General features: G+C 43.1%; 1 protein-coding gene across 14 annotated transcripts; it reads left to right on the forward strand.

Moving 5' to 3' along the window:
- The first annotated feature begins 1661 nt into the window (after positions 1-1661).
- Positions 1662-22483, forward strand: LOC115171234 (ELAV-like protein 3). 14 transcript variants are annotated; one of them, XM_029727842.1, is made up of 8 exons: positions 1667-2201; positions 9882-10122; positions 10276-10379; positions 12692-12845; positions 15272-15497; positions 15651-15704; positions 16105-16143; positions 17000-22483. In XM_029727842.1, exons 1-8 carry the CDS (start codon positions 2184-2186, stop codon positions 17346-17348), a joined length of 1185 nt encoding a protein of 394 aa, XP_029583702.1. In that variant the 5' UTR covers positions 1667-2183; the 3' UTR covers positions 17349-22483. The 14 variants fall into 14 exon arrangements, with proteins under 14 accessions (XP_029583714.1, XP_029583710.1, XP_029583711.1 ...); XM_029727846.1 differs by having other exon boundaries at positions 9882-10101; XM_029727840.1 differs by having other exon boundaries at positions 1671-2201; positions 15269-15497.
- The last annotated feature ends 117 nt before the right edge of the window (positions 22484-22600 follow it).

A 22600-nucleotide genomic window follows, 5' to 3' on the forward strand; every position in this document is an offset into this window, starting at 1 on the left:
GAGTCACATTGTGAAACACCATGCACACACACTCTGACATCATACACAAACACTAAACACATAAGTAGTAATTATACATATACAAAAATATAATCGCACATCAAATCAAATTGTATTTGTCACATGCGGCGAATACAACAGGTGAAGAACTTACAGTGAACTGCTTACTTACAAGACCTTAATCAACAATGCAGTTTTAAGAAAAATAAGTGTTAAGTAAAAAACAGATAAGTTAAACATTTAAAATAAAAGTAACAAATAATGAAACAGCAGCAGTAAAATAACAATAGTGAGGCTATATACAGGGGGTACCGGTACAGAGTCAATGTGCAGGGGGCACCGGTTAGTCAAGGTAATTGAGGTAATATGTACATGTAGGTAGAGTTATTAAAGTGACTATGCATAGATAATAAACAGGGAGTAGCAGCATCGTAAAAGAGGGGGGGGGGGCAATGCAAATAGTCGGGGTAGCTCTTTGATTAGCTTTTCAGGAGTCATATGGCTTGGGGGTAGAAGCTGTTAAGTAGCCTTTTGGACACCTCTGACACCGCCTGGTATATACATATTAACCCTTCAACAACAACAACTCCCTATGTATATATCCTTACCCCCCCCATGTCCCCCCCCCTCTACACACACACACACATACACACATACACACACACACACATACACACACACACACACACACACAAACACACAGAACACACAAATGCAGTCACGCACACACCCTCAGGTCAAGGCCCTATGGCGGTCTGTGCAGAAATAGGTCATTTGTCACACATCATGTCCTGGGGCAGAGGATGCATTATAGATGAGACCAAACAGTCTGTCTCAGTCAGCACTGCACTCATCACACACTCACTGCTGTGGAGGAAGGATGGAGGGAGGGAGGGATGGATGGAGAGATGACAACTCCTCAAAAGGAGGATGTTTCAGAAACATTGAGTACTATACTGTCTAACACTACCACTGCCATGGCTGGGCTGTTTTTGTCTATACTCTATACAAAACATGCCTATTTTCATTTTCATAACATTTCATGTTTGAAGTATATATTGAGTATCAACACAGATCAGTTCAGGAGCCAAATCCAAAAATGTGCATCTGACTCACTACTAGTCCCCCATCTGCCCTGCACATGACAGTAGTAGAGGAAAACACAGCCAATAGGAAGGGCTCCCTCATTCGACCCATTAGTCAGCTTTGGTGATTTCCTGCTTTATTATTGGCCACATATTACGCCCTGATTTTAATGGTTTGCCATTTTTGTTTGTGCTGTGATTGGCTGCATTAAAATGGCAAACTCCCTGTGCGAATGTACACACACAGTCCTTTTTCACAAGGACAAAAGCTAGAACACTGATTTTGTCCAAAACAGCTTCAAGGGAGGGAAAATGAGGGATGAAGAAAAGACATGTAGAGAGAGTAGGGAAAGAGAGAGAGATGAGAGAGAACGCTACTGTCTTCTGCTGCACCCATCTGTTCTGATAGTGCAGGTGGAGGCTCTATTCACTCAGCTCTGCATGTGTGTGTGGAGAGGGGGAGGCAGGAAGAAAGCAGAGAGAAGGAGGGAGTGGGGGATGGATGGAGGGAGTGGGGCAGTGAGATGGGAGGAGAAAGGGGGGGGCTCCTGGTGATCTCTCCTGAAGGGGATAATGGGAGAGGAGCGCAGGGGCAATGGCTGCCGTGTAGTACCCTCCCTGCACAATTAGCCAATCAGGAGCGCGCTCTGCCAGCCAGAAGGACGCATAAAAGAAGAACATTGCAGCAGAGGCACAGAAGGAGACTGCAAGAGGAGCTGGGAATATTACACACAGAACACAGCCGAACCACAACACCCTCCCCTGGACACACCCTGCTGGGGATCACTGCTTCTCTTTTTTCTGAACCGTCGCCCACGCCACTCGGAGAGAAAACTCTCCCTCATCATCATCCTGAAGAAAACCCCTTTCTCCTCATTTTCACCCTACAGAGGACACCTACCAATCTCCAAGGGCTGAGATTCCCCTGGTGAACATTGTCTTTTTTCCTTTTTTCTTTTTTTTCTTTTGGATTTGGACACAGCCTCTCCACAGTAAATACACAGGCCAGCTAATATAAAGACTACAGATCATAGTATTGACTCAACCTACGGCTTGAAGACCTGCGAAACGAAGAAGGACCTAGATCACTCTCATTGTATGTCAAGAATGGTTACTGTACGTATGCCTCATTATTCTCTTCTATTTGCAAGGATGGTGGATGTTGTAGCAGCAGCATGCATTGCATAGGCTACATTCTGGAGCGCAGACCCTTTGTTTTCCACTTGACTGTATTGTACACAAACATATATACATGAATGCATATAGCCCTATGTATTAATACACATATTGAATATCATATAATATGGTATATATGATAGGCTAGCTAGCTATAATACTGGTATAAACAAACACACATGTATTACACACAATATTTATAAGCTATAGTGGCCTAAATAGGCTTATACTGCTCTCTCGGTTATGGGATATTGTCTTGACAAGATTAACGATCGATGCTGGCAATTAGTAATGTCATGCTGAGCGATGCGCCACGGCTGCCTGCGCGAGGCTCCATCCCTGCCTGTATCTTCGACGCTGGAGAGCAAAATGCTTTATTCTGCCATTTTATAGAGGACTATATATTTGCTTATCATAGGCCCACTAGGCTATATCAAAATCCATGGCTGCATTATTTGTATACACATTTTTCGCAAGGGCGTAGGGGGCAGAGGGTGCTGAGTCCGCGTGCTGCTGCTGAGCTGCGTAGAGAGTGGTGGGGGGGATGTCTTTCTCCGCCTGCCCTGCCTGGCACAGCACAAGGATGCTCGAGACGGATTTCTGAGACAAAACATGATGCCTCGGTGGCTGAGGGCCCATCGAGAGCAAGGCAAAGAAAAAAGGTCGAGTCACTAAGGGAGGGGGAGGGGGAGGAGAGAGATTACGGATCCATTGGTTTGGATTGAATCAGACAAGTCAAAATTCCTAAGGGATCTTGTTGCGATGCAACGGAGTAAATGGGGATGGACATTTCAGAGGCCGCGAAAAGAGGGATGGCGACTAGCGTTTTCTTTTTTTACAAGCACATTTTTTTACCCATCCATCATAACACTTATTTAAAAAGCTAGCGCCTATTTGAATAACGCCTGTTTGTTAAAGGGTTTATGTAGCCTTAGCGGAGTTAAATTAGCCTAGCTCATAGCACTAGCGGTTCTGGGGGGGGGGGGGGGGGGGGGCAGTGCCCGCCCCTGTGACAACAATTTTGGACCCACTTGTGGCCCCCCTAAATGTGGAGTATGAAATACTAATTTTTGCTATCGTTCTTTTATTACATCCGTTATTAGACAGTGGCAACTCGGAACATGGTCTTTTGCCTGCTAATGCCTGCAATGCAGTGAAGAAAACGACATGACAACAATAACGTCTAATGTAACTGGCCCCTCTAACAGTACAACTGGCCCCAGCTTGGCCCCCCCAGTTGAAATGGTCTAGAACCGCCACTGGCTCATAGCCGACGGCCGAATTGGGCGTGTCTCTGCTGGACTCGAGCGCATAATGATGGCACGCGCTGGCTTTTGGTCTGAAAGCTTTCATCTCTCCAAACATCCTCTCCTCTTGACTTAATGGCGCTGCCTCCAATTTATTCCTGTCAGCAGGTGGAATGATTTACCGTTGTATTGTTCTCATGGTTTAGTAAAACTGGCGTGCAAGGAGCAAGCTAAATATATAAAATATGATTAAATAACTACTTTTTATGCTCTATATTTATGCTTTATATAAAAGGCTATATATTTATCAAGTAGGATTTATGCCTATATTCTATCGTCTTAATTTACAGATTTTAATGGCAGGTGCAGGTAGAACCCCATTTTTTATTTTAAATAATAGGCTGCTACAATATCCAAAGGGATATAATAATTTGTTGCAACCAAAAACACAAATACGGCCATTTAGAAATCATACGCAATATAGGCCAACATAAATAATCGAATGACACTTCCATGGGACTTGGTAGCCTACTGCGATGGTCGTGTAGGCCCAAAATAAAATCTAGTAGCCTACATAATATAGCACGAGCACGACCATGTTTCTAAACTGAAGAGCAGACTTATTTTGCAAGTCCTAAATCTTTGAGATCATAATAATGCAATTATTTCAATCAATAGTCCACTAGATAATTACTTATACCTATAGCCTCAATATGTTTCAGCTGTCCTTATTGAATAGTAACCTATTTCTATTTCATCAGTGTTTGCCCGTAGAGCTGGGCTAACAGGCAGGCCCAGAGCCCAGTCAGCGTCATGCACGTAGGCCTATAGCTCCTGTCCACATGTTCCGCAGTCCTCCGTGAGCATTGCCTGTACCGCAGTGCCAAGCAAATAAAACAGTTGAGTCAGATAACCTTCCCGAGGCGCTTCCGCGATTCAAGGACAAGGACAGCAGAGGCCACCAAGTGTAAACGAGCCTAAATACAACTGGCGCTATGAGTTTAGAATATAAGATGTATCCTGTATTTACATGTATTGTCACATTATTTCGTCAAGAAAATCAATCCACCATGGAGTATGACTGGAGGGCAAAATCAGGTTTAGCCTAAATAGATTTTGATTTATTTTGAAATACTCTATATTTACTTCTTCAAGATGGCCTATAGGGAACTGAAATAGACTCATAGGCCTACATAAGAATAAGAGACCTCAATTGCTATGTTGTCACGCAAGCCATGCATGGTATAGCCTAGCCTACTACTGTCCTCGTAAATTGAAGTAATTGACAGCCATGGTCGTGGAAATAACACAGCATAAGGAAAATATCTACTAAACTGAGCTAAGATAATTTTATAGGCCTAATTTGATTTTTCCCTCTAATATGGCCTAAAAATATATGTTGTACATTATTATTGTTATTATTATTATTAGGCCTATGACTGACTTACTGGAGCGAAATTATGTTGGCAATTGTGGCGTTCATTGTTCCGGGAGCGTCCTGCAGCCCCTGGCCATGACACAAAGCGCTACTGTTTACATTAATATTCATAGAGCTGCCATAGTCTCTGCGCGCGAGAAGAGGAGGAACGGGTGGCTCTTTTGTTTGGTTGTTTCAATACCTTTATTCAGCAAAAAGGCGCTCGGGGTTGTGAATTCCTACAGAGCGCACATGTCTTGTTTTCACAAAATATGGGGAAGGGGTAGAAGACGTTCTGTAATATAAATGCGAACAATTTTAAATGCGTGAAAAGAAGCGAATGAAGCATTTTGAAATGTTACAGAAAAGGCTCGATGGTTTGGACAATGCATTCTGGCCTCAAACGGAATCGCCTGAAAGCCACTCCCTACTTCAGCACTCTGGATAGCGCCCCTGGTTTCAACGAAAGCTACAAACACAAACACACTCACAGGGAATTTGCAACATGGTTTATGTCTGTCATAAAATGCATTGACAAACGGGGAAATTATTTTAAAATATCACATTTTCCTAATATAACACTGAAAGAAAACGATATATATAGGCCTATTAAAAATGAGTCTTAGTGCTAAGCGTTAGTTATGTAGTATGTAGGCTAAGGTTGTGAGTGTTGGGCTGTGACTTGTGTTGTCCTGTTGTTTTACAGCTGCCACCATGATCCCTTTAAGCTGTAGAGAGTGTGGCTAATGCCTTTTGTTTAGGATAATCCTGTAATCTGTGTTATTTAGAAGGCCCATTTACAACCCCAGCCTAGAATCCACTTGCGATTCATGCCTTCCAAAAGAATGATTGATGTATATTTTAAAAACAAGGGTGAGAAAGAGAAAAAAAGCCTTGAAAAATTGAGGCCTTTCTCTTGAGCTAAACCTTAGTTTAGTGAATCCCCTGTCTTTGGTGGTTCCATGAAATTAGATTTTCAAATGTATTTCCTCGTTTTCAAGTTACTCAAATGACACTAATGCACTACCATTTTAGGTGGGTTGTATTGTGGTACAACAGTGTCTGCAATAGTGTTTTACTGATGAGTTAACACATGAAAAAGAGAACCCAACAACTCCTAAATAACATGAAATATTCAGAACCTAGTATATTCTGATGGTGTTGTTGCCAACAGGAAGTAACCTCTTTTAATTCTCTCTCTTACCTTAGCTCACTCAGAGATAGAGGTTATTTTACATGACTCTCCCAGTACAGTGCGACTGTATCACCCATGAATGACAGTGTTGTCACCAGTGGTAGCACTAACAGGAAGTGTGTTTGTAGCAGTAATATAGTTCCCCATATCAGTAGGTAGATCAGCAGAGGCCTCCTCCTGACCTCCCATTCTTTGCTAAGAGAGAATTTCTTGTATTTATTTGTTACTGCCACAACCTGATTTATTTTCTCTTGGTTTGAGCAATGTTTTTTTATGCTAGGAATGTCCCTGAACACAAAAAGAGTCGATGCCAAGCGCATTTGACATTATCAGAAGAATCTAATGACAAAAACCTTTTTAGAATGTAGAGAGCAGTCTTGACTCCAATGTATGGACCTGTGTTTGATTCCCCTTGGTACACTTAGGAACAATAAGGCCTAGCATGAGAATCTCAGTTCCATCTGAGCCCAGTCTTCTGGCTGATACAATTACAGTGATTTCCGTAAATGGTAATCACATCACATGCTTTGACCTTTATCAGGACATAACAAAAGCTGGCCTGAATACTGTATGTGGCAGACTGCTGCTTTCCCTCTTAGGACAAGTCTTCACCTTCCATTTGTAGGAAAGCAACAGCAGTCATGTATATAGACAAGGAGAAAGCCAATTTGAAGAAGACGATGCTGCCAGTATCTGTATTTACATTTGGGTCATGTAATGTTGCTGTGTTTTGTAATTGAGCATTGTCAAGTGTAGGTGGTCTGTGTGCTGTGCTCGCTCCACTCGGCAGGCAGAGAAAGGAGAGGAGGTAGGGTTCTGGGCTCTTGTTTGCGTGCGAGTCTGGGTCCATGTGTAGGCGATGCTGATGATGCAGTCCATTAAATATTAAGGGAGATCTCTCAGGTCCTAGAAATAGAAAAAGAAAGGCACATCTAGTGCCGGGACAAGGAGAAGAAGAGCTGGCCCAACCAACAGCAGAAATCTGGAAGTGTTGGGGGTTGTGTGTTTAATGCGTTTGTGTGTTGTTACTCTCTTTGTTGTCATTCATCATGATTAGCAACAGAATTAATGAACAGAATTAGCCTATCAGAGGTGGGCTGGTTGGGCCTTTATCTATGGCCAGATGGGTTATTGCCTACATCCTTGCCATATCAGTACTTGGATATTGTTGTGGATGTAGTTGATATTTTCCCCTAATTTCCTTGTAAAGGCTAACATGTTCTGATGAAAATTACGACTTGTTCTATTTGTAGCATCCTAAAAGCACTCTTCTGTTTTTTTCATCCTCCTGCTTGTTGGCATGGAGATCTCAGGGTGATGTTAGATGTTGCTTGTGTCAGCCAGTCTCTCCCTCTGTGTCTCTGTGGCCAGTCAGAGTCTGGGAATTATATAACTTTAGAACTTGTCACTGTGGATGCCTGGACTGCCACACTGAGGTCTATTTCAGTTGACAAATCAAATTTGCTGTGATTCGGTGTCTTTCTGCAAAGGGCTGTAATATTTGGTCAGTTCTGTGGCAAATTCAGAAAATATTCATATTTCCTTTAGTTTCGGACGTTTGTGTGTTACATGGTGACACATATTAGATAGATGCATTTTATGAATCTATTTATCATACCCATGTGGACTATTTGTTCTTTCCCATTATGCATGAAGGATGATCTTTTAACTGGGTATTGTAGAGCCTTTTGTCCATGTTCTGTTCCAGTCCAGTCCCTAGATCAGCAGATCTTACCACTCTAGTCGAGACCAAAGAAGCCCATAACATGTGTATTGTTTGATGGATGGCTAGTCTACTTTGCAGTAGCTCTCATGTGCTTCTTAGATATGTGTGTTTACAGGGTTTTATTTTTAGGCTGTCATAATTCACTCCCTTTCCCTCTCCTCTTTCCTCTCCCTCTGATGTTCTCTCCCTGTCAATGTCAATTTGACTTAAATATATTCTCTGCTTCCGCAAAGCCATCGAATATTAATACATGTAGAAAAACAATATCTGCCCAAAAGAGATGGATTATTTCGTTCTCTCTGCCTCTATCTTTCTGTCCGCGCACGCACGCACGCACGCACACACACACAACCAGAAGTCAGCCAGCCATTAGCAACAGTCTTGAAGCCGCTGTTACCTGGGCAACATGGTTAAAGGTACAGCTCAAGGCAGAAATCAGGTTAGACAGAGGAGAGAGAGAGACAAAGAGAGAGAGAGAGACAGAGAGGGGCAAGAGCACGGAGGGGGGAAACAAGATGGGGGGCACTAAGAGCTACAACAGGGCTTGGGGAATATCATCAAAGCAATGAATGCTTTTAGAGTAATTTGTCCATAGCAGGGGGAAAGGAACACTACTCAGCCTACTCCATTAAGTTGAATGGATAAACATCAAAAGAAAACCCTGCCACGCAAAAGGGAAAATGACGAACATAGGCTATAACCAAAACAACAGACAAACAGTAGTAAAGCTGCTGGTAATATTGTATCTTACTCAAATAATTCTAGAAGCTTAGGCTACACTGTGAGACCTCTGGAGCTTTGGCAGTAGATGCCTTAGTAAGCCTTATAACACCCACCAGTCTGAGACCTGCAGTCACCATGCCAGCCAGGCTCACAGATACCAGCTTGAATAATGGTACTTATTTAAACCACACTTCCCAAGTACACTATACCAGGAAATGGAACAGGGAGCCAAAATGAACATTTGTATCAGTTTTGGTGGAGCCCAGGAGGCCAGTAATACATTTACATTACATTTTAGTCATTTAGCAGACGCTCTTATCCAGAGCGACTTACAGTAGTGAGTGCATACATTTCATACATTTTTTCCCGTACTGGTCCCCAGGGACAGGGACAACATCTCTGTACTAGCTTGTTTACACAGTATGTCAAAAGATATTTATATTCTAGACAGAATGGTGAAAAGGAGGAGCGGATGAATGGAATAGATGGAGCAGGGAGAGAGGGAGAGGAAAGAAAAGGAGAGATAGCGGGAAGTTTAGTTTCTGACCTGCACACACAGCTGTTCCATGAAGACAATCCCCTGTGGGTCAAATGAAGCAACATGGTGTACTCCAGAGCAACACACAATGACACCAACACACCTCTAGTGGGCACAAATACACACTCACTCATTCCATCCACTCGCACAAACAACTTTGAGTCGGAGTCACAAACACTCACTTACAAAAGAAAGTGAGCACACTAAAACCCAGAATGTATTTTTTGGGGTTGAAACGTTCCATGTCGCTACATGACAGCCTTCAGAGATGTTAGGCCTGAGCAGATTAGACAATGTCACTTTCTCTTTTGTCTGCCATGTCAACCTCCCCGTCCCAAAGCCCACTGCCCCACCTGCCCCACCACCACCAATACTTAGGACCCTGTAATGATGTAATGCTGTTTGACCCTGTGGCTGGCTGGCTGGCTGGATGGAGGCTGGGGGATGGGAGGAGGAAACGGGGAAAAGGGACTGTGACATCTGCAGGGCCAGAGGCAGCGAGAGAGAGAAAGAGCGGGGGAGGAGAGGGGGGGGAAACAGGGAGGGGGGAGAGAGGGGTCTGTGTATAGCCTACTGCTATCCCTGCCTCGCATCCTTCCACTCCCTCAGCTGATGTCTGACCTCTTCCCTAGCTGACAATGACAGAGCGGACATTCATTCAATGAGTCTATATTAAAGGCCTACTAACAACACCCCACCATTACTCTACTGTGTGTTATTACTGCAGATGTATATTATTTGTACACAGGGTTCTATATTCTTCCTTTTCCTCAGCAGATAATCAGCACCATGGAAACCCAGGTGTCCAATGGTCCGAGCGGAACCAGCCTGCCTAATGGGCCAGTCATCAGCACCAACGGTGCCACAGACGACAGCAAGACCAACCTAATCGTCAACTACCTGCCTCAGAACATGACCCAGGAGGAATTCAAGAGCCTGTTCGGTAGCATCGGAGAGATTGAATCCTGCAAACTGGTCCGAGACAAGATTACAGGTATTCATGATGCTTCAGCAGGTACAGTTGATGAATAGACAGACAAACAAAATCTATTTCTAGTTGGAGGATAACAAATAATCACATACAGCATATGTACCTGTAGGTACAGTTATTTTGGTGCAAAAACAGTTTCTAAAGGACCATTATCGATATCTGTTTTCAACGATTTAGGCCAGAGTTTGGGCTATGGGTTCGTAAACTATGTGGATCCCAATGACGCAGACAAGGCCATCAACACACTCAACGGTCTCAAACTGCAGACCAAAACAATTAAGGTAAGAGGACCTCTCCTTCCTGCTTTTCAACCTGCGCCACTCTCCATCTTCTCTGCTTCAAAACGCTGTGGAAAACCAGGAGAAAGGTAGGGAGCAATTCAAAGAAAGGGAGATGAGAGAGAGGCAGAGAGAGGCAGATGTGACAAGAGTGGAAGGAGGAAAAAACAGGAGGGGTCACAGGAACAAAGGAAGTGAGCAGAACAAGAAATGAGAGAGGGAGAGTTGAGAGAGGGAGAGTGGAGGTCAGAAAGCAAGGGGCTAGCAGCATGCAGAGGTGATTGTGATGGAAATGTAATCAGGGAGTCTCACTGTGGGGTCAGTTCAGGCTCCCCCATCTGCCTCCAATCTGGCCTAATTAGGAGGCTTCTTTGTCCCCAATATGGATGGGGAGCGGGAGGGGGAGGAGGTGAGGGGGGCAGATTAAACACTACTCCATCCGTCCCTCCGCCCCCTCTCCTCCCACCTGATCAAAGTAGATCATAGATTGGGATAAAGTGCAGGCTTAGTTCAAATCAGACTTCTGAAAGACTGGGGCAGAGAGAGTCAACAGCATCAGGAAGGTTTGGGCTGTTAGAGTTATACAGACAGGTGGCAAATCATATTGTTAATCATTATTTGTACAATATGTTTTAGTTACATTACTATACAAATACACATATATTGTATTTAGGGGGCAATAATAATATTATTACTACTGTTAGTAATATAATACCAAAATAATTGGTCCGATATAAATGACAGAAAATGTATTCATTTTGTGGTTGTTATTAATGTTGTTGTTAATGTTGTTATTGCAATTGTTAAAAGAAAAAAATGTTGATATTATCAGGAGGGCAATTTTGAAAATCAATGAATATTATACAGTCATTAAACAATGACCAAGCAAATGTCATATTTCCACCAAAGCATTGTAAGATGGAGGGAGGGGGCAGGAGGAGTAAAGGGTAGGGGGTAGCTTGGGGAGCAGAATGCCAATGGCAGGATTAGGCGCCATATGGGCTGCAGGCACCATCTGTACTGTGGGAGAGACAGGGAGAGGGTTAATTATAGGGTAGGCTCTGCTACCCCCTCCCATTCTCTAGCACCCCCAATCACTGCATCACACACCCTGTCCACATGCACTATACACAATACTGGAGTCCTGCACACTCACTGCACCATTTAGAATGAGTACAACTTTATTCTCTAAACTCAATGGATCAAATACACCCATCAGGATGTGTTGTGTTGTGTTGTGCAAGGCATGATAATACTCTAAATGTTCACTCTCACTAGAAATGTCCCATTTTTTTATCTAAAACACATTCATTCAACTTATACTATACTTGTATATGTGAGTATGTGTTTATATAATAAGGAGTGAATGTTTTAGTGAGTTGACAGTCGGGGATGCTGTCTTGTGATCTATTTATATTGTTTGCTGGTTGCCAGTGGAGCTGTTCTCCCTCGAGGCTGGAAACAAAGGAAAGAGGTAGGAGAGGGAGGGGAGATCAGCCTATCTCTGGCAACACTCGCTCCCTCTCCCTCCATCCGAAACAAACAGACAGACCACTCACAACAATGCACTGACTCTCACTATCTATCAAACTCTCTCACTGGCTTTCATGCATGCCAACACATGAATATGTAGACGTTTTCATAATCAATCTAAGTCACACTATAGTCTCACCATAGAATACTAATGTTAACTTTGCACAACGGTGGACACAATCAGTCACAAAGCATTCCAAAAAACAGTCACACACATTGACAAAAAAGACGAGTAAAATGAATATTCATGCATGTTACAGGGCCAGCAGCATACCACCCTGCAACACCACCCTGGCTTGCTTCTGAAGCTAAGCAGGGTTGGTGTTGGTTGTTCCCTGGATGGGAGACCCGGTGCTGCTGGAAGTGGTGTTGGAGGTCCAGTAGGAGGCAGTCTTTCCTCTGGTACAAAAAAAATATTCCAATACCCCAGGGTAGTGATTAGGGATATTGCCCTGTGTAGGGTGCTGTCTTTTGGATGGGATGTTAAACGGGTGTCCTGACTCTCTGTGGTCACTAAAAGATCCCATGGCACTTATTGTAAGAGTAGGGGTGTTAACGCTGGCTAATTTCCCAATCTGGTCCTCATAATGTCATCCCCATCTTTAATTTTGATCATTCATCCTGTAACTATTCCCCTAGGATATTGCTGTAAATGAGAATGTGTTCTCAACTTACCTGGGTAAATAAAAAAAACGACTATATGGTTTTATGTACAGTAAAGATATGGGAAACCTTTGATTTGATATCAGTGTTCAAATGTGTGTTTCTGTGATGTGCTGTAGGTATCGTACGCCCGTCCCAGTTCAGCATCTATCCGTGATGCTAACCTGTATGTGAGCGGTCTGCCTAAGACCATGACCCAGAAGGACATGGAGCAGCTGTTCTCCCAGTACGGACGCATCATCACCTCCCGCATCCTGGTGGACCAGGTTACAGGTACAGCCTTAACTCACTTCTGGCACAACTAACCCCTACTCTAACCTACCATTAGCCTATTCTAACGTAGCCCTGACCTACCCTAACTCTACTCTAACGTCCCCCTGACCTACCCTAACATACCCCTGACCTACCCTAACTCTACTCTAACGTCCCCCTGACCTACCCTAACTCTACTCTAACATACCCCTACCTACCCTAACTCTACTCTAACATACCCCTGACCTACCCTAATTCTACTCGAACGTACCCCTGACCAACCCTACCCTAACTCTACTCTAACGTACCCCTGACCTACCCTAACTCTACTCTAACATACCCCTGACCTACCCTACCCTAACTCTACTCTAACATACCCCTGCCCTACCCTAACTCTACTCTAACATACCCCTGACCTACCCTAACTCTACTCTAACGTACCCCTGACCTACCCTAACTCTACTCTAACATACCCCTGACCCACCCTAACTCTACGCTAACATACCCCTGCCCTACCCTACCCTAACTCTACTCTAACATACCCCTGCCCTACCCTAACTATACTCTAACATACCCCTGACCTACCCTAACTCTACTCTAACATACCCCTGACCTACCCTAACTCTACTCTAACATACCCCTGACCTACCCTAACTCTACTCTAACATACCCCTTCCCTACCCTAACTCGACTCTAACATACCCCTGACCTACCCTAACTCTACTCTAACATACCCCTGCCCTACCCTAACTCTACTCTAACATACCCCTGACCTACCCTACCCTAACTCGACTCTAACATACCCCTGACCTACCCTAACTCTACTCTAACATACCCCTGACCTACCCTAACTCTACTCTAACATACCCCTGCCCTACCCTAACTCTACTCTAACATACCCCTGACCTACCCTACCCTAACTCTACTCTAACGTACCCCTTCCCTACCCTAACTATACTCTAACATACCCCTGACCTACCCTACCATAACTCTACTCTAACGTACACCTGACCTACCCTAACTCTACTCTAACATACCCCTGACCTACCCTACCCTAACTCTACTCTAACATACCCCTGCCCTACCCTACCCTAACTCTACTCTAACGTACCCCTTCCCTACCCTAACTATACTCTAACATACCCCTGACCTACCCTAACCCTACTCTAACATACCACTGACCTACCCTACCCTAACTCTACTCTAGCGTACCCCTTCCCTACCCTAACTATACTCTAACATACCCCTGACCTACCCTAACTCTACTCTAATATACCCCTGACCTACCCTAACTCTACTCTAACATACCCCTGACCTACCCTAACTCTACTCTAACGTACCCCTACCTACCCTAACTCTACTCTAACATACCCCTGACCTACCCTAACTCTACTCTAACGTACCCCTGCCCTACCCTAACTCTACTCTAACGTACCCCTGACCTACCCTGACTCTAACGTACCCCTGACCTACCCTAACTCTACTCTAACATACCCCTGACCTACCCTAACTCTACTCTAACATACCCCTGCCCTACCCTAACTCTACTCTAACGTACCCCTGACCTACCCTAACTCTACTCTAACATACCCCTGACCAACCCTACCCTAACTCTACTCTAACGTACCCCTTCCCTACCCTAACTATACTCTAACATACCCCTGACCTACCCTACCATAACTCTACTCTAACGTACACCTGACCTACCCTAACTCTACTCTAACATACCCCTGACCTACCCTACCCTAACTCTACTCTAACATACCCCTGCCCTACCCTACCCTAACTCTACTCTAACGTACCCCTTCCCTACCCTAACTATACTCTAACATACCCCTGACCTACCCTAACTCTACTCTAACATACCACTGACCTACCCTACCCTAACTCTACTCTAGCGTACCCCTTCCCTACCCTAACTATACTCTAACATACCCCTGACCTACCCTAACTCTACTCTAACATACCCCTGACCTACCCTAACTCTACTCTAACATACCCCTGAACTACCCTAACTCTACTCTAACGTACCCCTACCTACCCTAACTCTACTCTAACATACCCCTGACCTACCCTAACTCTACTCTAACGTACCCCTGCCCTACCCTAACTCTACTCTAACGTACCCATGACCTACCCTGACTCTAACGTACCCCTGACCTACCCTAACTCTACTCTAACATACCCCTGACCTACCCTAACTCTACTCTAACATACCCCTGCCCTACCCTAACTCTACTCTAACGTACCCCTGACCTACCCTAACTCTACTCTAACATACCCCTGATCTACCATGGACTTATCCTTACCTACTCTAACTTACCTCCCCTAACCAACTGTAACCCTACTCTAACCTTTCCCATCTCATTGGACCAAGTCAGAGTCATGACTCACCCCTCCTCACCCCTCAGGTGCTAACATTAGCTTGCTTTCTGACCCCGGAGCAGGTATATCGCGAGGAGTGGGCTTCATCCGGTTTGACAAGCGGAACGAGGCGGAAGAGGCCATCAAGGGCCTGAACGGCCAGAAGCCCCTGGGCGCAGCCGAACCCATCACGGTGAAGTTCGCCAACAACCCCAGCCAGAAGACGGGCCAGGCCCTGCTCACCCAGCTGTACCAGACCGCTGCACGCCGCTACACTGGCCCTCTGCACCACCAGACTCAGCGCTTCAGGTACTGCCCCCACCACCACCCAATCCCTTCTCTGACCTGTCTGTCATCTGACCCGACACACCTGCCCTGCTGGAACGAGCACTACGGCGCTCGCTCATCCTATCTTCCTCTCTTTCTCTCCCTCTTTTTTCTTGACTTTCTTTTAAACTGCAGCCTCATCCCTCCATTTGGAAAGGGACCAGATCCAAATAACAGCACAAAACCAATGTAAGAGACCCCCAATGTATCAAAGCACAAATCAAATGAAAACAAAGCAAAGTGCTCCAAACCAGTCAAATAACATAGTATCTACTATACAAGATGAATAAATTACATTTAAATGAATCAGACAATGCAGATCTCCAACACACACACACACACTTATCTGCACATTAACAAACTGATTTTCACAGTGCGTTGTTGTGGTTCGCAAAGGCTAGGCCGTGCGCTCTGTGATGGGTTGCTGTTGGGATAGACAGACGGCTCCTCTCCAGTACAATTAAGGGGAAGGGCGCCCTCTGGAGGCCAGCTGGCAGAGGAGCAGGAGCTGCATGTTAAAAGGCCTTCCTCCTCTCAGACCTCACCACTAACGTCTCCACCCCCTTCATTTCTCCCTCTTGCGTTGCAGACTCGACAATTTACTAAACGCCAGCTACGGAGTCAAGAGGTAAATGCCAAAGGTGTACTTTGTAAAATAAAAAAAGATACAAAAAAATAATTACATCCATGCCTAAGAACAAACCTCAAACAAAGTGACTGGAATACCCCCTGCTGCCTTCACCTTGAAATTACAGATTATGAAAATATTGCCTAATTCCCTATTCACACTGCCCATTAAACTGAGAATGTATGTAACAACCAGTCCAGACAGTATAACAAATGTAAATATGCTAAGCAGTGTCTAGGGTTGTCTAACAGCAGGGTATTCTGGCATGGCTTTGTTTATAATCTTTTGGTTCTTTCTTTTGGTTTGATTACGTAATGGAACTGATGTGTGTGTATTTCTTTATGAACTAACATTATCAGTTTCGGTTTTGCTTTAATGTCCCTTTTATTCCACCAGCATGGACATACCAGATTGCATTTGCGTCTTCTTCTTTTTGCTCCAATTTTCCTATGATTTGATTCGAGTTTGCTTTCATCCCTCTCTAGGTTTCTGTGTTTTGTTCAATATTGTGATTTCCATTAAACATTGTGATTTCTGTGTCTAATTTTTGCAGAGGCTTTGGTCAGCAGAGACTATGACTAAAATATGCAGAGTGTGGGTGTTTGTGTGTCATAGAAGCACAGTGTGCTGTTTTGTGTGGAAGCAGGTAGTCTGGAACCACTGTGGTGCCCTGCCCACACATATATTTATCTATCTACTCACTGCAGAAAAAGTGAGGATGGAGATCGATTGGGTCACCAGACAGACTCCATGCCCCTCCGACTACCAAGCCTTCAGCGCATATCATAGCTAGAAACATGGCCAGTATATAGAGAGATGATTGCTGTATGGAACTTCAGAATGACACCCAATGTAGTTCTCCCTCTCTCCTTCCTAGGTTCTCCCCCATCACCATCGACAGCATGACCAGCCTGGCGGGAGTCAACCTGACCGGGCCCACTGGAGCCGGCTGGTGCATCTTCGTCTACAACCTATCGCCCGAGGCTGACGAAAGCGTCCTGTGGCAGCTGTTCGGGCCCTTCGGTGCCGTCACAAACGTCAAGGTCATCCGTGACTTCACCACCAACAAATGTAAGGGCTTCGGCTTCGTCACCATGACCAACTACGACGAGGCAGCCATGGCCATCGCTAGTCTCAACGGCTACCGCTTGGGAGACCGCGTGCTGCAGGTCTCCTTCAAGACCAGCAAGCAACACAAGGCCTGAGAGAGAGAGAGCTGCTAGCTGACGCCAGCTCCTTCAGCCAGCAGGGAGCGCCACTGAGCTCCCTGTTACTATCACTCTACATGGGCCTGGACTGAGTCTCTCTCTCTCTCTCTGATGCACACTCACCCATACACAGCCCTATACACATACATGCACACACTATCAGACATACTAGACATATTTACACATACAAACATACACAAAGTCTGAGTTTCAAACAAATACACTAGTAGAGTTTTTCTTTTCTCAACATGCTAGTCCTTCCCTACGTTTGCCTGGATTTAAATAGTAGGGGTACGTTGGGTAGTTGGTCTCTGGGGTGGGAGTAAGAGGCCTCAATGAGGGAGACAGTCTAACGAATGTGACAGAGAATGTGTGCTGAGTGCTTTGATTGAATTCAGGCAAATAATGACAAAAACTGCTGAAACAAAATTATCAAAAATCTAAAATGAACTACAAATATGTGCAATTTAAACCCCAAACTCTTAGCCCACGAACTATCCCATTATCTTGCTGGAGAGAGTGTAGTCACTTTTTTTTTTACACTTGGGCATTTTGAATCAGTGATTTTTTTTAGATCAAAGAAAATTCATTAAAAACAGTGTTCTCTTATATACGTATATTAAAATATAACTATATATTCAATATTTAAGGTGGTTATAATAGCCGAGTATGTAAGCATTTTCTAGAAACTTTTACTACTGTTCCTGGCTCAACATTAGGTAGGTTGTGACTAGCTTTAGGGCAGTTCCTCTACCCTATTAAGGACAGATCCAATATAATTTAGGTTATCAAACTGAACAGATACTGGTCACAAAGACAAACAGCCTGAAGGCCACCAGAATTACACCCTCACTACACAACACAACACAGTCACACATATCAGCCCTGTTAGGGGGGAAACAACACTAGAATACTGAACATCACTGACATCTAAGAATCTCCCTGTATTTTTTCACTCTGGTTCTTCCATTCAGAGTAGAATGGATGGATTCCACCACAAACAGAGCTGTCTGTGTGAACAACGTAGAGCATTGTCCCAGCTAGTGTTCCCATGGAGACAGTGTTCATGTACAATTCTCTGAGAGACTATGGACCGTGAGTTTAGAGCAAAGTCATTTCACCAAATCACAGAACCACTTTACCAAAACACCCAACCAGATATAACACCCCTCCAAGGGAATGAGAAGGTTTTTACAATTCAGTGGAAATGATTGGCCTGGCTAGGTAGGCTCAACATCACTATTACGCACAGATCAGATCGAGAGGACGGTAGTTTTGACTTAGGTTGAGATTCCGTCATGACTCTGAGCAGTGATATCTCCTCACTTGAGTCCTAGAGGGTGAGACAGCTTCTTACCTATTCCTCAGTTTGCTAAACACTCCTCAGTTTCATTCAGACCCCTTATATGACACTTTATAGAAGCTCCTGAGAATCAGTTTCTAATCACTCTCATTATAACCCTGCCTGCCCTTTCAAAATAGAAGAAACCAAGCCTGCAGAAACCAACAGTGACAAGTTTGTTTATCTCACATTGGAAACTCCAAAAGTTATTTTTGTTGATTTGCAACATCTGATCGGCACTATCACCTAGCTGGAATTTAAAAAATATCAACAAACCCATGGAAATAATTTATGACACCCCTTGATGAAAATGTAACGACAAAATAGTCTTGGTTACTGTCTGTTAGAAACATCTGATAAGACGTTTCATGGGGAGAGATATGATTACAATATAAAGACATCTGCATATAATAGATTAAATAAGGTAAAGTGTGTTCAAGACATTTTTGCTTTTCTAAATAACGCTGTGTTAGCCAAAGAGGACAACCATCTCTTTGAAAGGATTACTTTAGAGATAAATCTATTTTTATACATACAAAAGAACAAGACCTTGTGCTGAATTTTTACAGATTCTTAAAACTCTGAAAGACTGGGACACCGCATGGCTGTATTTTAAGCCCTTTGATCTTTGAGAGAGGGAGGAGCGTGTGCATGCCGTGTATAGGTGGGGGTCGAGGGAAGGGGGCGAAGAAGAAAAGTTTTATCTCACACAACCTTACTTTTTCAACCACAACCTATAAACAAACTATTGAAATAGCAAAAAAAGAACATAAACAAAGACATCGGAATAGAACAAATACACATCAGCACAAACCAATTCAATGATTAGGAATGAAACGTTACAGAGACAAATCTGCATTACTAATACTGCAATCTTTGAGTGTTAACTAGACAAACACATATCACTTTCTCTGAAGTTGCGTACAGTCAGTGTTGCTTCAATGATTGTACAGTGAAGTGTTATCGCTTTCACAGGAGACACTTAAATCAGGCTGCAGTAAAGACAGTCAGTCAGGCCCAATGATTTGTCCTCACAGACACCTTGGGCTGGTTCGAAACAGAAAGGCTTGAAGTAGATTCTCAATAAAGCGTCCTTTCAATGCAAAGATGATTAGGTATATTTGAATGAAGATTTAGCCAAAGAATTTGGAATATGAGTGTCAATAAGAAATAATTCAGTCTATACTATTACTAACTGTTCCCCTGATAATTCTTCTATAAACCATTATCATTTATTGCATGAAGATCCCTTATCATTTTAAATCCCCATAGCGCTTGCAGAAATATCTGTTGTTCATATCAAATTATATCAGAATGAACTAATATCTTTTGGTTAACATATCTGTCGAGTAAATATAATTTAGCCCATTTGCACAGGTGCTTACCACAAACCTACAATGTACACAAAGAATTCACCTTTCAGCAAAAATAACAACAGTTCCACACAAGTGTCTCTTGAACCTCAATACTGTAATACTCACACCATCCGCTCACAATAGGAATCCAATACATCAGAGTATGACAGCATTGTTTCAGTTTAACCCTATGCTCTTCCACTGTTCCACCCTCAGCCTCTAACTCTGACCATTCCATTTCTTACTGTGCCCCAGTAGTATATTGGTGGTGTGCCAACCAAAACAAACATGAAATGTCATACATTAACACCCTGTCATAATCTAACTCCACACCTCCCTTCCCCATTCAATTAGTTGTGCCCATACTCAAGAGAAGGTAGCACAGTAGGACTGATACAGCATCACTTTAAGAGACCAGATGTGAATCTTGGGAACAGAACAGCAAATAGGCCACGTTGCTGAGCTGCAGTTGAAGTAGTCCCACTGGTGATATGGGGTAGAGTTCCAGCCCAGTTCCCCCACACCCTAGACCAACAACAGGCCCTAGGCCACACCCTAGACTAGAGCAACAACAAACTGTCCCATCTTACACAGCCAATACAGAGACCCTCTTCTCTTCCCACACCTACGTATGGTAGAGAGCCAAGGACAATGGCAGGAGACAAATGTACTGCACCGCTTGAGCAACAATAAATAATCATCTAAAAAGACAAAAAAACTTTCCTATGGAACAGTAAGTGCAATGTGCTTTGTTTTTATATTGACTGAGAACAAAAAGATATATATATTTTTTAAAAGAAAAAGAAATTAAACATCACACTGAAATGGTTTGCGGAAAAGGCGTTAGGATCAAATGTAAAGAAATCAAAGTGTTAATTCACCGATTCATTAAAGAGAATCAAACAAGCAATGATGGAGAGCTCTGAAAATGTCCAGAATCCCAGCCCCGGATTAGTGCTCTGAACATGCAAGCTAAAACTAACCGCATATTATTATTGGGTGAATAAAAAGAGCAATTTAATTGAAAAGACCTTGAAAGGGATACTGTCTAATATATCATCAGTTTTAGCCCACATCGATTTTAGAATATAATTTTTCCTGTAATTTATTGATTTTCTTTTGCATATCAAGACTCACATGTTAACTTAGCGTATTTGTGTTGTTGACATTACCATATTGGACACACATGGGTCCAAGATTTTATTTGGTTGCTTTGATTGGGTAATATATTTTTTCATTCCATTATTTAATTAGTTGCAGTTCTTAGTGTATGCAGATTTTAGACTTAGTTAGAATTTTATTTAAATCAAAATGTGTTCAATTGTGTTTGTAAAAGTCTGTGGTAGCTTTTGTTGCAACATAAATAATTTAAACAGAAAAAATTCAAGATAGCGCCAACAAACTTGTATTATTTGGGCGACTTTAAGCTTGTAGTTTTAACTTATTGTTAACTTAAACTATTTATTATTATTGCCTCGTATAAAGTATGTTTTGTGTATATTTATGGTTTATTTCATTATATTTGCAAGTTTAAAAGATTTTAAGTTTGCCAAAATTGTGGTTACATTTTCTTTCTTAAAAAGGGAACAAATAGATTTAAAAAACAGCTTTAGAAGTACAATTTGGAAATGTTCTCCATAGTCAAAGAATGCACTGCTATATTTAACTAATTGAAGTGTATAAACATACATGCTGTGTGCTAGATGTTATGCCTTTACTGCCTGTGTTCTGTTTGTCTTGTTAAATGAAAACCTTTTGATTATTTAATCTAATCACAGTCTTGTTTTTCCAGCCACTGAGAACCCTAGGGAGTGTCAGTCAGGACATGGGCTGGGCCTGGGATGTGGCCTATTGTTGGCTCCAGGGCGGAGCCTGGACCTTAGGCAGTGCCTGAGGCTCCATGTGCACTCAGGATGCTTTCCCCCCTACTGCTGATGAACAGAACTACTGTAGTTATTAGAAGGACCATAGTACAGAACTCCAACATGACATCTGAGTACCATGTACAGTAGTTCCAACAGCAGCCAGGAGGAAAGCATCGTTGGGGGTTACTCATATAGGAAAGGGGTCAGTGGTTCTTCTGTTTCTCGACCAACTGTATTTTGTGTCTATTTATTTAGAAGAGGGGACACAGTAACTTAGTGACGTTCTTCTTACATTTTCCTGGAATGGTAGAACAAATCAAAAGGAGAAAATGATCAAAACAGATCTACTGGCATCAATGTATCAATGTCAGTAGGAAGATATCAAAATCTCATACTTCCAAACATGACCAAATGAACAATGACAAAATGTAACAAAGAAAATAAACCTTTCAGTTTAGTTTAGGATATTTATTACTGGGATTTCAGCTGAAGACGCTTGAAGACTTTTTCATGGAATTGTTTAATTATTTGTACTTTACATGCCAGAAAAAAAATAAAAGGTTACAAATCTGAGTGACCCATGTTGTTTTTACAAGATGACATTGAGTGTTGTTGTCGTTTCCAGAGGGTAACAATGCAAAACCATTGATGCGCATAAGACAAACTGCCCACCATCTTCATAATGCA

The sequence above is a fragment of the Salmo trutta genome, chromosome 32 (assembly GCF_901001165.1).
Source record: "Salmo trutta chromosome 32, fSalTru1.1, whole genome shotgun sequence".
NCBI lineage: Eukaryota > Metazoa > Chordata > Actinopteri > Salmoniformes > Salmonidae > Salmo > Salmo trutta.

Coding starts and splice junctions, on each gene's coding strand:
- LOC115171234 (XM_029727840.1), top strand. Junction 10,123..10,275: donor TATTCATGATGCTTCAGCAG/GTACAGTTGATG, acceptor TCAACGATTTAG/GCCAGAGTTTGGGCTATGGG. Junction 16,144..16,999: donor GCCAGCTACGGAGTCAAGAG/GTAAATGCCAAA, acceptor CACCCAATGTAG/TTCTCCCTCTCTCCTTCCTA.